This window comes from Pteropus alecto, unplaced genomic scaffold, assembly GCF_000325575.1.
Source record: "Pteropus alecto unplaced genomic scaffold, ASM32557v1 scaffold20, whole genome shotgun sequence".
Lineage (NCBI taxonomy): Eukaryota > Metazoa > Chordata > Mammalia > Chiroptera > Pteropodidae > Pteropus > Pteropus alecto.
This window is the reverse complement of record NW_006436298.1, coordinates 7,715,400-7,729,463: the sequence shown is the minus strand read 5'-3', so window position 1 is coordinate 7,729,463 and position 14,064 is coordinate 7,715,400. Positions and strand designations below refer to the sequence as shown.

Genomic DNA, 14,064 nt, shown 5'->3' with positions numbered 1-14,064 from the left:
GCTTTTCCCTGTAACTCCCTGTCTACAAACCCTAAACCTTTATCCTGTCACTCAAGCCCTTGATCTCCAGAATTCTGACTCTACTTGCCTTCTTCCCAGCCTGGGCCCTATGGTTGGCTATCCCACTGATGCTCTCATTAGCATATTTAATTTCCTCTCAATTCCTTTATCCGGGCTCACTTGCCATCCTTGGACCCACCTATTATGGGTTGAATTATGTCCCCTCCAAAACAGATAAGTTGAAGGCCTAACCTCTAGTACCTTAGAATTCTTAGTTGACAATAGGGTCTCTATAGAGATAATCATGGACTGAGGTATTTAGGGTGGGCCCTAATCCAATATGATATGTCCTGATAAAAAGGGAAAATTAGGACATAGAAACACGCACAGGGAGAAGACGTCCGTGTGATGAGTGGTGCATCTACAGGCCATGGAAGGCCAGGGATTGCCATCAAACGACAAGCTAGAAGAGGCAAGGAAGGATTGTCCCCTAGATCCATCAAAGGGAGCGTGACTCTGCTGACACTTTGATTTTGGACTTCTAGCCACCAAAATTGTTCTATTCTTTTAAGCCACCCAATTTTTGGCACTTTGTTACAGCAGCCTGAGGAAACTAATACACCACCATTTGTTTCCTTTCTGTTTGCTCTGACCCACTAAACGTTGCTATGCAAAATCGTAATATTAGGCTGATTGATTCCTCTACAAATTTACAGCTATCCTCGTCAACTCAGTAGTCTTTCCATTGATCTTTCATTGACTCTCATTTTTACCTCATTAGCTTTTTACTCTGCTGAAGCCCCAGACTTTTGCCCCCAGAACTGAGATGTTCTTGCCTCCTACTTTATCAAGAAAATTTAAGCCACATCGTAAAACCTCAGTCTCCCTCTTTTTACCTTAACAGTTCTCTCTCCTTACCAGTTCTCTCGTCATCCCTCCTACTTCTCAGTGATACAAATCCCTCCCTCCTTTCCAAGGTTAGGCTCTCCATTTGTGACCTGGTCCCATCCCTGCCTGCCTATTCCAGAACCATCAAGGCTTCCCTTTCCATTTTGCATCATCTCTACTGATTTTTTTTCTTCCAAGTCTACAGTCTTCATGAAGACCTCCTTCCCTCTTAGAAACAAAAAAGCTTTTATCCGGCCATCGATGAAGCTACTACTCTATCACCCTCCTTCCTTTGGTCATCACACTTCTTCAAAGGTAGCCTGCCTTACTGTCTAGCCGCTTGTTCTTCAGACCTTGAATTTGGCTTTCACTCTGCTTGCTACACATCAACTGCTGTGACCTTTTTGCCCTCCGCTCCATTTATGTGATGCACCACTGACCACCCCCTTATAAGGCTGTTGACTACAGCAGACAGCCTGGCTCTGTTCTAGCACCACTTCCCTGTGCTCACAAGCATTTGGCATATACTGTGTGCAGGACACCATACTAAGTGCCATGGAGTTTACAGAGGTAAGTAAACTATAGGTCCTACCCTCAAATAACTTAGATCCTAGTGAGGGAGAGGAGGCGGGCACATACACACCTATCGATACACAGCTAAAAAGTTTTAAAAATAGATAAAGTGTTGTGGGTGTTGACAGAAAGAGCACTTCAAGCCCAGAGGCAGGAGAAACTACAGGAAGTCATCTTCATCTGCTTTGTGCTTTAATTAGTCACATAGGTCTGTCTCAAGCTGTCCTGGGCTAGAAATAGTCTTCTTCCCCTCAGAGTCTTATGTAGAATAGATGTTCAAGAAAAATTATTTTAAATTAAGTTGAAATGAATGATCCAGACTAAACGGGCTTGGCCTGTAGCCCACACCCACCTTGTTCCCTCCCCCGCACCCCCCCCCAAAAAAAAAGAAGGAAAAGAGTGACAAAAGAAGGAAAAACAGTGAAGTACAAATATCTTACTCCCCCTTTGTGGCTGTGTTGCCTTGATACCAAATGTTACATTTTGTTATCATATTTTCTAGCTGGCTATGGATACAAGACATGTGGGAAAGTTGCTGTAGATTTTAAAAGTACTCAAAGGCCTTGAAAATTAGTTTATTAAAGTTATCTTTTCATTCCGAATGAAATAGCATCTAGTAGGTAGAGAGAGGCCAAGGATGCTGCTGAACATCTTAAAGTATAGAGGACAGCCCACAGGACAGCTATCTGGTCCAAAATGTCAGTAGTGCCAAGGTTAGAAACCCTGGCCTAGGGTACGTGAGCAGGGCATCCTCAGGAATTTAAACAGTGATGTAGATAGGGCCAAGAATAATGTTTGTATAAATGACTCATTTACGAATGATATTTCTCAGGCCAGAAACATAATTAACAGTTTCTTATCTAACTAAATAAGAGTATAAAATAAGTAGTAATGCAGGGTGAGCCATTATTCTTCCTAAACAAAGTCCATTATGGAAAAGAGTAAATGATGATTTATATGATTTTGCTGTCTGGGGATATATAACTAGGACCAGGAGTCTCGAGCCAAAATGAAGCTGCTGTGATGTGACCTCCAGTGAGTCAGCAGAATCCGACACCATCGCAGCTAGTAATCTTGCTGGGCCTGTGTGTGTGAGGAAGGATGAAGTTTGAAATGGACTAAGGATTTTGACTTTTGAGAATTATAAAAGCAAAAAAAAAAAAAAGTATCGTGATGGTATTTTCATGAAATACTTAGAGCTCAACTTTTCAGAGTTCTACTTCAGAGCTGAACTTTTCGAACTCCGAAAACAATAAATTTTATAAATCTTACTTTAGAAGAGTGCTTTTTAACATAGTTATGTCAGGAAAATTGCCTTTTATTCTAAAGAACAGCTTCTTAGCTTGAAAATAACTTTTTATTTACTTGCTGATTTTGCCTTTTAGCTGACACTGCATGCTGCATTGAGGATGTTATTACCTGTGTAACAAAAAGGTCAAAACAGAAGATGGTGACAATTCCCCTGAGACTGTGGCAGTTACCACTGGAAACTTTATTTAAAACAAAACAGATATACTTAGGCTGTGTATTATGTATGAATGTTAGCAATTTCAGTTCTGAGCTGACATGTTCAGAAAACAAAGTTTATTCTTACAAAAATCATCTGAAAATAAATTCCATTATGGACTTTAAATGCTAGATGAAGGATACGGGGAAGTTTTATAAAGGTTTTATAAAAAGGATATTGTTTTTTAAAAAAGGGATATTATATCCTTTAATGTTCTCCTCAGTGGGAGAATTTTGCTTGCTATTTTGGCTTCCATGGTGCTTCATCTTTGCAGAATTCAAAATTTTAATCCTTAAAACACCCTCCAAGGTTAATGTACCTGAAATAGTATGTGGAATAGAATAAGAATGCTCATTAAAAGTTTCCTGCAATGACAGTATGCTGGACCACTGTTGGCTGTCGCTGTTTCCCAGGCTCTGGCTCAAGAGCAATTATACCCATCTTGATTACAAAACTTATATGCAACAGCTACTCTTTGTGACTGCCGATTCCTACCTGATTTAATCTTGGCTAATTAAACCCATCCTCTTTAATCCTTACAACAACCCTGCAGAGCAGAGATTATTACCCTCATTTTACAGGGGAGAAAACTGAGACTTATGTGACTTGCCCAGGGCCACACAATAAATGACAGGGACAATGTTTGAACCCATGTTTGTCTGATTCCAAAACTACTTTCCAACAACTGCACCACATAACCACGGTGCAAACCTGAGACTAAGTACATTCATTCACTCATTCATTCAACAAGTATTTACTGAATACCTACTATGTGTCAGGAACTGTTAAAATAGCCGCTTAAGATACAACAAGGAACAAAATAGACAAAGCTCCCTTCCCTCGTGGCATTTACAATCTGTGGTAGAAGACACAATATGTCATATGGTGCTATGTGATCTGGAGAGAAAGCAAGGAAAAGAGTGCTGGTTAAGTGGAGGAGGTAGCGACTTAAAACAGGGGTGTTAGGGAAGCCTTCCAGAGAAGACATGTGAACAAAGCCCCATGGGGGTGAGTTTAAGAATCATGGAGTCACCTGAGGGAAAAGCACGGTAAACAAAGGCAACTGTCAGTGCCTGGGCCCCAGGCGGAAGCATGCCAGGAGTGTCTGCAGAAATAGCAAGGAGGCCAGTGTGGCTGCAGTGAGGCGGAGAGTTGTAGGAGATGAGGCCAGAGAAAAAAGGGCTATACAAAGGGACAGATGGTGTAAGGCTCCCAGCCCATCAGTAAGGACGCTGGCTTTTATCCTGAGATGAGAACCCATTTAAAGGTTTTAGCACTGGATGGCATGATGTAACCTAACATGTTTAGAGGATTAGTCTAGCTGCTCTGTGGAACATAGAGTAGGAGGGCAGAGACAGGAAACGGGAAGGTCAGTTAGAAGGCTACTGCAGGAATTCGGGAGAGAAGTGATTGGCTTGGACAAAGGTAGTAACGGTGAATGTGAGAAAAAGGAGTTGGACTGGATGTATTTTGCAGGTAGAGCCAGTAGATTTGCTAAAGGGCCAAGATTTTTGACCTGAGCAACTGGAATGATGTTTTTGTCCTTTACTGAGGTAGAAAAGCCTAGGGAGAGAAGCAGTTTGGAGAGATGGGGGCATGTTAAATTTGATTTGGGATAGTTTAAAGATCCCTATTGGACATCCAAACAAAGCTCTTAATAGAGAGCTGCATATACAAGTTTGGAAATCAGAGAAGAGGTACAGACTGGAGATACAAATTGTAAAAGTCATCAGTTTAGCCGTGGCATTTAAATCCATGAGGTTGCATTAAAGTACCATGCATTTTTGGTTTGAGTGGGGAAGAGTCTGAGCCATGAAATAGAGCTGTGCCTATTTTTATGGAGAGATCACCCCATGAACCAGGGGTGCTCCATCAGCTGTGAAAACGTTGCCAGTAACCCCCTGAGAATGAGCCAGAAGAACTGCTCATATTTAAGGAACTGGGTGTAACCAACACTCGATCTGCATCTATGGCTCCAGTGAATTTCCACGATTTACAGTATAAAATCAAAGAAAAAATGGTGATCTGGGGTTTATGCAAGAGATGGAGAATTCGTGAGTCAGCAGTGTGTCAAAAGATCATTGTAGGGACACAGAGAAGCATTTAGAATGAGCAATACAATTATAAAAAGAGAGAAAATGTAGGCCCAGTACCTTCACAGAGTTGATTTGCCTGGATGACAGGGAAAAAGAAACTAAAAAATTATCTCCAACGTATAGAAAAGGACCAGCCGGAAGGGGACTAACTTCCCCATCTCTGCTATGCCCAGGTCTGGAGGGAGGGGACATAAATACATGAAGGGGTTCAGGTGGGGTGACCAACCATCAGGGCTTCCCTGGGACAGAGGGGTTTCCTGGGACACAGGACTTTCAGTGCTAAACCCAGGGCAAACCGGGATGGTTATTCACCCTACTTCAGGCCAGAAACACTTCCTGGAACTGAATAGTTTTACAGTGAAATAGAAAACAGCTTATTTATTTAAGGTTAGTCTGATAGATGTAATGAAAATCTCTTGGTGATGATTTCCCACCCTGAGTTCTCACAGGCTTAGCCCTTTAATTTCGGAATTCCTTCTGGCAAACAGGGACTCCTAATGGGATCCATCAATGAAGCCCCATAGTTTGGAGGCACAATGTAAGGTCAAATGAAGGGTATGAAACAAAGGAACATCGTTATGACTCAGGATAGGCTGCACTGGCCTTTTGAGGTTAAAAGACCATCTCTGAAAGATGGAAAGGCCAGGCACTAGAGGTCTCTATTGAGCACTGTATGAGCAGATTTTCTGTGGTCATGTGGAGGGAATTGAGGTGCCAAGGTCTCTCGCTCCACACTGCCGTTCTGAGCAGTCTGGGTCCCGATGCGCTGATCCTGCTCTCCGCTGATCACGTGATCGGTTACCTTGGCCTAAAATTTGCTTTCTGTCCAATACACACGTGCCACGACTCAGTTTAGACATCACTTCTGGTGCTTTTCCACCTTGAATTTGGGGAGCCCCTGTCACCCCAGTCAATTAAGGCAGCACTTGGTTTTGTTCACCTTTAAATCTCCACAGTAGTACCCACTGCTGGGTAGAGAGTAAAGGTATGGTAATTTGAGTAAGAGGAATTCCTTCTTTTGGTGGGTACTTTTCTATACTCACTTTTCTTAAACAGCTTTTAGTTCCTGGGTGTCAATCAGATCCACAATGTATGGTGTGGATAGAGCTTATCCAGTAACTGAGCAAGAAACCAAGAGGGAGGATAAGGTATTAGGTATGATTACTGAGTATGATGGCCTTGTAAAGGTCATCCGTAGGAGGTCAGCCTTAGGAAGGACCATCCAGTTTGACCATCTTGTCAAATCCTCTCATTTTACAGGTGAGAAAAGGAACTCTAAATGGGATAAAGAGACAGAGGTCACACAAGTCAGATGTGGCAGAGCTAGGATTAACACCTGGTTTGGGGTTATATTGTGATTTATGTAGGAAACCCGTCCCAATACCCTTCTCCAACTACACTGCTCTATTTACTTTTTCTTTTTATGCAGTGTTAATCATCACTTTCCCTCATCTCCCAATTTCTGTCCTTAAACTCCCAACTTCTTCCAGGGCTTGTTCTAAAAGATAACGAGGTAGCAATTACAGAAATAGTAGCGGGACCCTTTCTGAGGTTTGCCAAAAGCCAGCAGAGCCCACTCTGAAAGGAACACAATCATCTCCAATCCCCGCATGAATGAATGCCAAGATTGCCATCCCACCCCAGCCTCATGAGTGGCAAAGCCCAACTCCTGCTGAGCCTAACTCAGTCACACAAAACGTAAGACAGCACAGCACACACGTGAACTTTTGCCACTTTTGTATTTTATTGTGGAACTGAGTTTGTTTCTTTTTTTCTTTTACATCAAATATCCTCAATGGAAGAGGGGATATTGCACACAAATATCATAAAAGCACTACATATTACTTTCACTGGAAACTAATTTTCTACATTAGATATGACTGGATAGGATAGAAGTGATGCAGGATTATAAGACATAATACCATACACAGCTGCAGACTGACACAAACACCATTCAGAACAAGAGAGAGGAGTGGGAGGTGCTTCTCTGCCGAGCTCAAGACCACTTCTTTCCAGGGCCAGAAGGAGAAGGGCTGCATGCAGCACAGGTAAGCCGACTCTGACCTGCTACGGGGTGTTCTCAAAAGGGCAGCCCAGTCCTGATGCCTCATCTCAATGGTCCCTGCTTTGGGGAGCTCTCCAAATGAATGCAGAGAAGCTATTTTTTTCCCCTTCCTTTTCAGTTTTTGATGCTGCCTTTTAAATCAACTTAATAAAGTCACAGATTTTTTTAATAGTAAATCATTTTAATACCAGGTGAATAACCTAATTGCTTTCAAAGAAATGCTCATCCCTAGACTGCTTTTGGTGTGTTGTTCAGTTGGTTAAAAGATAAAAGCTCACAGTTCCTTTCAAATGGAAACAGGATCTTCTAAATCTGAAGCGCAAAAAAAAAAAAAATGTTATTAATCTAATTCACAATATCATTACTGAGCAAGAACCTCCTGTGACAGGTGACTAAAGAGAGGCAAGAAAAGCAATTTCAGAATTGTAGAACAGCTCCTGAGAGCTGAAATTTGGTAACAGAAGGAAAATGGAAGGTGGTAAAATTTCCATTAACGAATGATTTAATCTTATTAAATGAGTATTGAAAAGCTCCTAAACTGCATAAGCTATTGGAGACACTTAAAACATTCATATACACTGGGGAAACCATTCACTATGATATGTAAGGTTAAGAAAAAAAAAATTTTTTTTTCAACTCCATGAAAAATGGAATTGGGGGAAGGGGGTCAGTCACTGTATCCAGTCCCACCACAAGACTGAGAAAGCATGCACGAGGGTTGGGTTTTGAGAAAGGGAATAGAATTAGTTAAAATTGAAAATGGAGGATCATCTCTAACATTTAGTCTCTGTAGAATTTTGCTTAAGAATACTACCAAAAAGGTCATGATCATGAGTGCTATCTCAATAGAATTCCATCGTTTAAACAAAGTGTAAATTCCTTCCACGCAGAAATTCAATCCATACAGTTGGATTAAGTTATCGGTATGAATAAAGCTCCCGGAAGTCTGTGTCAATCTTTAGCTCTCACCATGAATGTACACGGTACATTGTGATGGCTGTTACTAAACTAATTGTGTATTTATGGAACTAGCAAAATTAGGTTAGTCACCCAGTTAGAAAGTTCTCTGGAAGGACAGGAGCAACCTGTAATGCAAATATTGGTATTCCTGGTATACTCAGGCTCTGTGGTCATCACTGAGAACAATGGATGGAGAAAGGTATATTTCATAGGAAAAAGAGCCAGCTGACCAGTGACAGCTTTTGTATATTTTTCCCATTAAATCCCATAGCAAAAAAATAAAAATAAAAATAAAAATAATAACAATAATAATAAAAAATAAGGAGTGGGATAGAATGGTTATAATTGAAAACTGGCTATAATTCTTCTAAAATGTTGGTAATTTTTAAAGCAAAATAATGTACATGTTAAATAAATTTAATTTGGGAAATTAGAAAATAATTCCATCTTCTATCAAAGAAAAGTCAACCAGAGGTCTGGATTTGGCAAGAAGGCTGCAAATTTCTTTTCTCATTATGTGTACTAACTCAACTACTAATCATTAAATAATTATCTTAGTATCTTAGGTTGTCTCATTAAATAAGTTTGAAGTAGATGAGTTTATACTCAATGAAATTCATTTATGTTGCAATGTTTTCCATCATGTGTTAATTTTTTGTACCCTTAATCAATGTGTTGTTTTTAAAGACTTGAAAAAATGGAGTAATAAATAAAAGCTGCATTTCCAGAGAAGCCTAAAAAAAATAGAATATTAATTTTTTTAAAAAATTAAACATTTGAAAATGTAATTCACAGCATTAATTAGACTGCATAGGTCCTCAGTGAAAAGACCCTGAAGAAGCATTGTTTAAACCCTCATAGTAAGTTAGCAGTGCAAAACATACACTTATCAGACAAAAATAAACTAAAATGTTATTTTTGAAATAAATAACTAACGTAGAAAATAAAATGAGGTCATTGTTCACTACTCCGGAGATCTTAGAGTCTGCAGGAAACACAACGTGACAGAGCACAATACAGTTGTCACTGAGAAGTTTGCCACATCTGAACACCGGGTGCATCGATCTGCAACTTGAAACTTGACATCAGTTTTAATCGTGATCTGACTTCCCAGATTCACTGTTCAATGACAATGATGGAAATGATCTTTGAACTCTACACGATGAATCGTAGGAGCTGGGAATTCATTTGCTTTCAATGTATTATTTCTGTTTTCTTTCTCTCTCTTTCTTTCTTTTCTTTCTTTTTTCTTTCTTTCTTTTTTTTTTTCAGAAAAGAAAATCCCAAAGCAAATTTTGCTAGGGTTCTTTGAACTCATCTTGGCTCTTTTACCTCATGGTTGAAGATCTTGAAAGAAGTATGTAGGATATCACTGGGTGATGTAAAGGCCTGGAAAAAGTACCCTACCATGCCATTCTCCCCTACTCTCAAATAGCACATACTCAGATTTTTATGTTATGGGAATCAAGGGGTGGGAGGTATCACTATTCCTGGTAGTTGTGGGTTTTAATAAATATTATTACTGCAATATCAGACTTCAATCTCACCAGAACTTCAAAAAACATTATTCATTTTTTGTCTTACGAAACACTTAAAAAAAAAAAAAAGACTGTCATTTGAAAATTTTCTTAGCATTTTCCTGCAAATGAAAACATTTGTTAAAAAGTTCATCTATGAAAAGTTCTCACATACCTAAAAAAAAATTCTTCTGTACACTTGTTCCCATAATTATGCTGAAATTAATGGAAAATTAAAAAAAGCCAATGTAAGACAATGGAAGGTAAATACTGTACACTTGGAGAACCTCTTTCACCATTAAGATTCACTGTTTTCCCAGTTCTGATCATAGAAGCCATTTCAATCTTGAACTTGCAGTAGTAAAGAAGCTATGAAAGGCTCAACTGGTTTGGCTGAGGGGCCACAGGGGCACCGAGGTGGTATTCCACACACGCATGACTCAGCATCAAACTGTTGCACCTTTCAGATCAGCTTCTAGTACTCCCACACGCGTACACACACGCTCCTGTAACTGGAGTAGCTATAATCCTACACGGATGTTTTATAAACTTGCTGTCTCACATTAAAAAATAATAAGTGCATCAAGTATCTTTGTACATTCAAGTCACTTTCTAAGGCAAATTGTCTACCATATGTACTCCCAACTGCTTTGGTATTTGCTTGTTAATTGGGATGGACTTGGGTGTTTCTGCATGCAGGTTAATTGACTCAGAGTGGACTAACTGGGTGCACAGATGCTGGGAGCATGCCTTAGATCAATCTACTCGTGTGTTTGAAGAGTCTAAGAGTTCTGAATGGGGTTCAAACCACTTGCATGTCCAATCTACAATCACTATGTTATGTCAGTGTGCAGCCTTCAAACTGAAGGAGCTTAATTAAGGCGTGAAAATCTCACATGCCTTCATAACAAGTTCTGTTCTTTTTGTTTTCTTCCAGCCAAGTTGTTTTAGAAAATTAAGACCCTTTTGATGACTCAGACTGACACAAGTTGAAAACTTTGCCTATGTAGACTATAGAATACAGACTGCCTGAGAATATGCAGACCAAATTGTTGGTTATTTTCTCTTCCTTACCCCACCCTGCTCTCTCTCTCTTTCTCTCTGGGTATCTCACCAGCACTCTCTACCATTACATCTCCTTCTCTTGCATTCTTTTTCTTTCTCATTCTCTCTCTCTCTCTCTCTGTCCTGCGTTCTCTCTCTGTGTGCGCTCTTTCTCTCGCTTTCTCTCTTTCTAAGACAAATGCCTCTATCTAGCAGAAGTCAGTTGGGTTTGCTAGTGCATGGTTTCCAAATGCTTAGCAGAGATGAACTGGGGTAGGTAATTTTGCAGTAACTTGAACCCTAGTGTGGGAATACTGTTACTTCCCTTAGCAATCAGCAAAAACTGAGAAATATTAGTGACTTGCATCACCATGACACAGTCTAGTGTTTGGCAGGTAATGGTTCAGTGACTTATTTAGACGAATTGACATTTTAGAAAAGGTGATTTTAAATTGAAGACTTTCTGGAAACAAAGTTCAAATCCTGTGGTGTGGCTGGCCTTGGTCTTTACAGTTCAATCTTGCACGCAGGGAAGGATTCATCTTGCATAACCACTGTGCTGCTGCTTGCTAAAACCATGATGTTGAGGTCCTGCTGTTTCTCATGGGTCTCCTGGTACCATTCCCTCATCACTTCCGAGTCATGAGTTGGAATCAGGGTTACCTGCAGGGAGAGAGAAAACAGCTGTTTAAGGGCAGAGCCAGAAATCAGATGAAAAAAAAAAAAAAAAAAGACCAATCAGGTCTTAGACCATTAGGAAGAAGAAAGGAAAAGATAGGAATTTTTTCTATTTTCCTCAAAAAATGCAAAGGACTTTTCAACTTACATTTTCCAGGAACCAAAAATACCTAATGACTAGTCAATTAGTTCATTTATATTCACTGTCAGTTTTTCAATTCGATGTTAAGAGAAGAAGTGCTTCAGTTAAGGCAAAATTTCTTATATTCCCTTTAACATACCCGGCAAGTTTTGCATTTAAGATATTGCATATTTAATCCAAGGAGCTTTGGTAATTACTGCAGCTCAAAGCCCTCTAATGTGTGTAACTACCATTTTGTCCTGAGAACAAGGATTTGTATCTTTAATTCGTGGGTGTGGTTAGGGATGGAGGAGTGGGTAGGGTGAGTGGGTAGTGGCTTAAATAGTAAAAGTCCCATCTAGAATTCATTAAGAGGTCACTGGTGCTTCTCATGAGATTTTACATAATTAATTAACAAATAATTCTATTGACTCTTATGCAAACAGTTTACTAGGTGACTGTGCAGACAAGTAAAACAGAGAAGCACAGGTCACAGCTGAAATGATAGAGTAATTCATGGTCAGTCATGATGTTTGTGAGTTGGGAACATCTCATCTCATTGGGAGCCATCTTCAGCAATGCCCCTCCTGTGGAATTTCACATGGACAGTTTGTTTTCTAAATGGCCAAACTCCTAGCTTTGGTCTACTTGTGAAACACACAGGAGTAAAGACAATTCCTTAGCAGCTCTTACATGGAAATATGACCACTCTGATTCATTCACACATACTTCTGGTATATTAGAGGGAAGGGCAAGTGACCTTGGACCCATTTTGCAGGTAAGTAAATTATGCCTTACGGTGGTGAAGTTGCTTTCTTCCCAGGCCACAGTTGTTACTGGTGCCAAGAGTAATATTTTAGATTATCTTCTGTGTGTGAAATCCACTTTGTCCTCAGGATATTTCAGGTGTGACAGACCCCTGGGTCACCTCATGTGGATCCACAATCACAACAATGCCTCTTTAAGCACGATTCCTCCCCTCCGCCTCTGGGCACAGCTCCATGCTCAGTGTAGACACTGCCCTGGAACTCTTACCTGCATGTTGCTGCCCCACTGGGCCTTCCCTTCCAACAAGGCATCCAGGACAGCCCGGCTGGGCTCCTCAGCAGCAGGGTCATTCCCACTCACCACGTAGTAGGACGACCTCACTCTCTTGAAGAATTCGACATCAACATTCTTACTATTGCTGTGGTTGGGAATGTAGCACAGGTCCAAATACACAGGGGGTCCTGGAGGCACAGCTGAGAGCTTGGCTGTCTTGGTGGTTCCTGGTCCTTTGGTAAACAAACAAAGAGAAAGCCAGGGTCACAAGAATGTGAAGAGACCCCCAGGTCCAGTACACCTTCCCTACTCATCCTCAAGAAGTTCCATAGGGCATGCGAAGGGAAGACCGGGCATTTCCCTCTCTCTTGTCGAGGGCATTTAACACTGGCAATCTGAGAAGATAGAACATGGTTGTTTGCCATCTCACCAGGAGAAACGAAGAAAGGAATGGTTCCCCGTTTATGGGCAACCCATTTGGAGGAAAAATTTCAAGGCCTTCCCAAAAGATGGAACTAGATAATAATAATATGCCTAAAAGGGCTACCGATGTGCCTCTTACTTTGAAAGTGATCTAAAAAACAGATTTTAAAAGTCAAAAGGAAGCCTCTGCATTTGGTGAACTATGATTAATAAGAAATGTTAGTAATCCATGTTAGGATCTCATTTGAGAGCAATTTTGCCAACAGCTGAATATTATACCCTAACAATTTGACCTAGTAAATAGTTAAGCTCTTAACCTTATATGATTGCCAAGGCCCTCAGCACCTCAACCTCAATCGTAAATGGATGAAACTGCATTTTCTATCCTTAGCACAGTCTCTGAAAAGTGAGACACCTCTCCCTGGACAAAAAGCTGGATACCCAACTTTGACAAGAGGAAGGTTCAGAAAGACTAGGCTTTCTCTAGCCAATCAGGACGCACCAGACAGGGTAAAGGGGCACCTGCTCCGTCTAAAAGGCCTGGTCAAAGTAAAGATTCGGAATAACACAAAAGTTTCCTGGCATCTTATATATATTTGGTGAGCTGGCTTTCTGCCTTGTTCTAGTTAGAATGTTTAAACTTTTTGAAACATTAATAGAACTAGCCTTCTCAGATAGTGGTTCTTTACCCTGGCTGCATAATTTGAATCACTTACTATGCATAATACTGTTGCCCAGGCCCCATGCCCCAGAGTCTGACTTAATGAGGCTGGGGTGGGGGCCTCGGCATCAATATCTTTTAAACGCACCCCAGATAATTCTAATGTGCCAACAGTTTGAGACCACCGCTGTAAAGTCATTTCAAATACCAGCTGGATCCTATAAACGTAATCCTATTTCTTTTCTCCATAGGATGTTTAAAAATTTGTCATCCCAGAGTTAAGACCACCAGTGAACACCATCAACTGTCCAGTTTTATTTTTAGGGGGTTTGAGGAATGACGAGAATCAGCCAAACGGATTTTTAGATAAACCGACTCATTGTATAAATAGATTAATCAGCCATTTTAATGAATCTGAGCTGAAAGCCCTCAAAATAGCCATATATAAGCCTCCCAAAGAACTCTGACTTATAGAAGTTAATGAGTTACA

The 14,064-nt window shown here is 40.4% G+C and overlaps 1 protein-coding gene across 1 annotated transcript in view; it reads right to left on the bottom strand.

Moving 5' to 3' along the window:
* Positions 1 to 6,786: 6,786 nt before the first annotated feature.
* MAP1B (microtubule associated protein 1B) overlaps positions 6,787 to 14,064 on the bottom strand; it is a 95,579-nt gene continuing 88,301 nt past the window's right edge. The window contains exons 6-7 of the mRNA XM_006913125.3: positions 12,485 to 12,723; positions 6,787 to 11,313 (exon numbers count right to left, since the gene is read on the bottom strand). Of these exons, the coding sequence (XP_006913187.2) occupies positions 11,158 to 11,313; positions 12,485 to 12,723 (395 nt within the window). The 3' untranslated portion in view covers positions 6,787 to 11,157. The remainder of the gene's footprint in view (positions 11,314 to 12,484; positions 12,724 to 14,064) is intronic.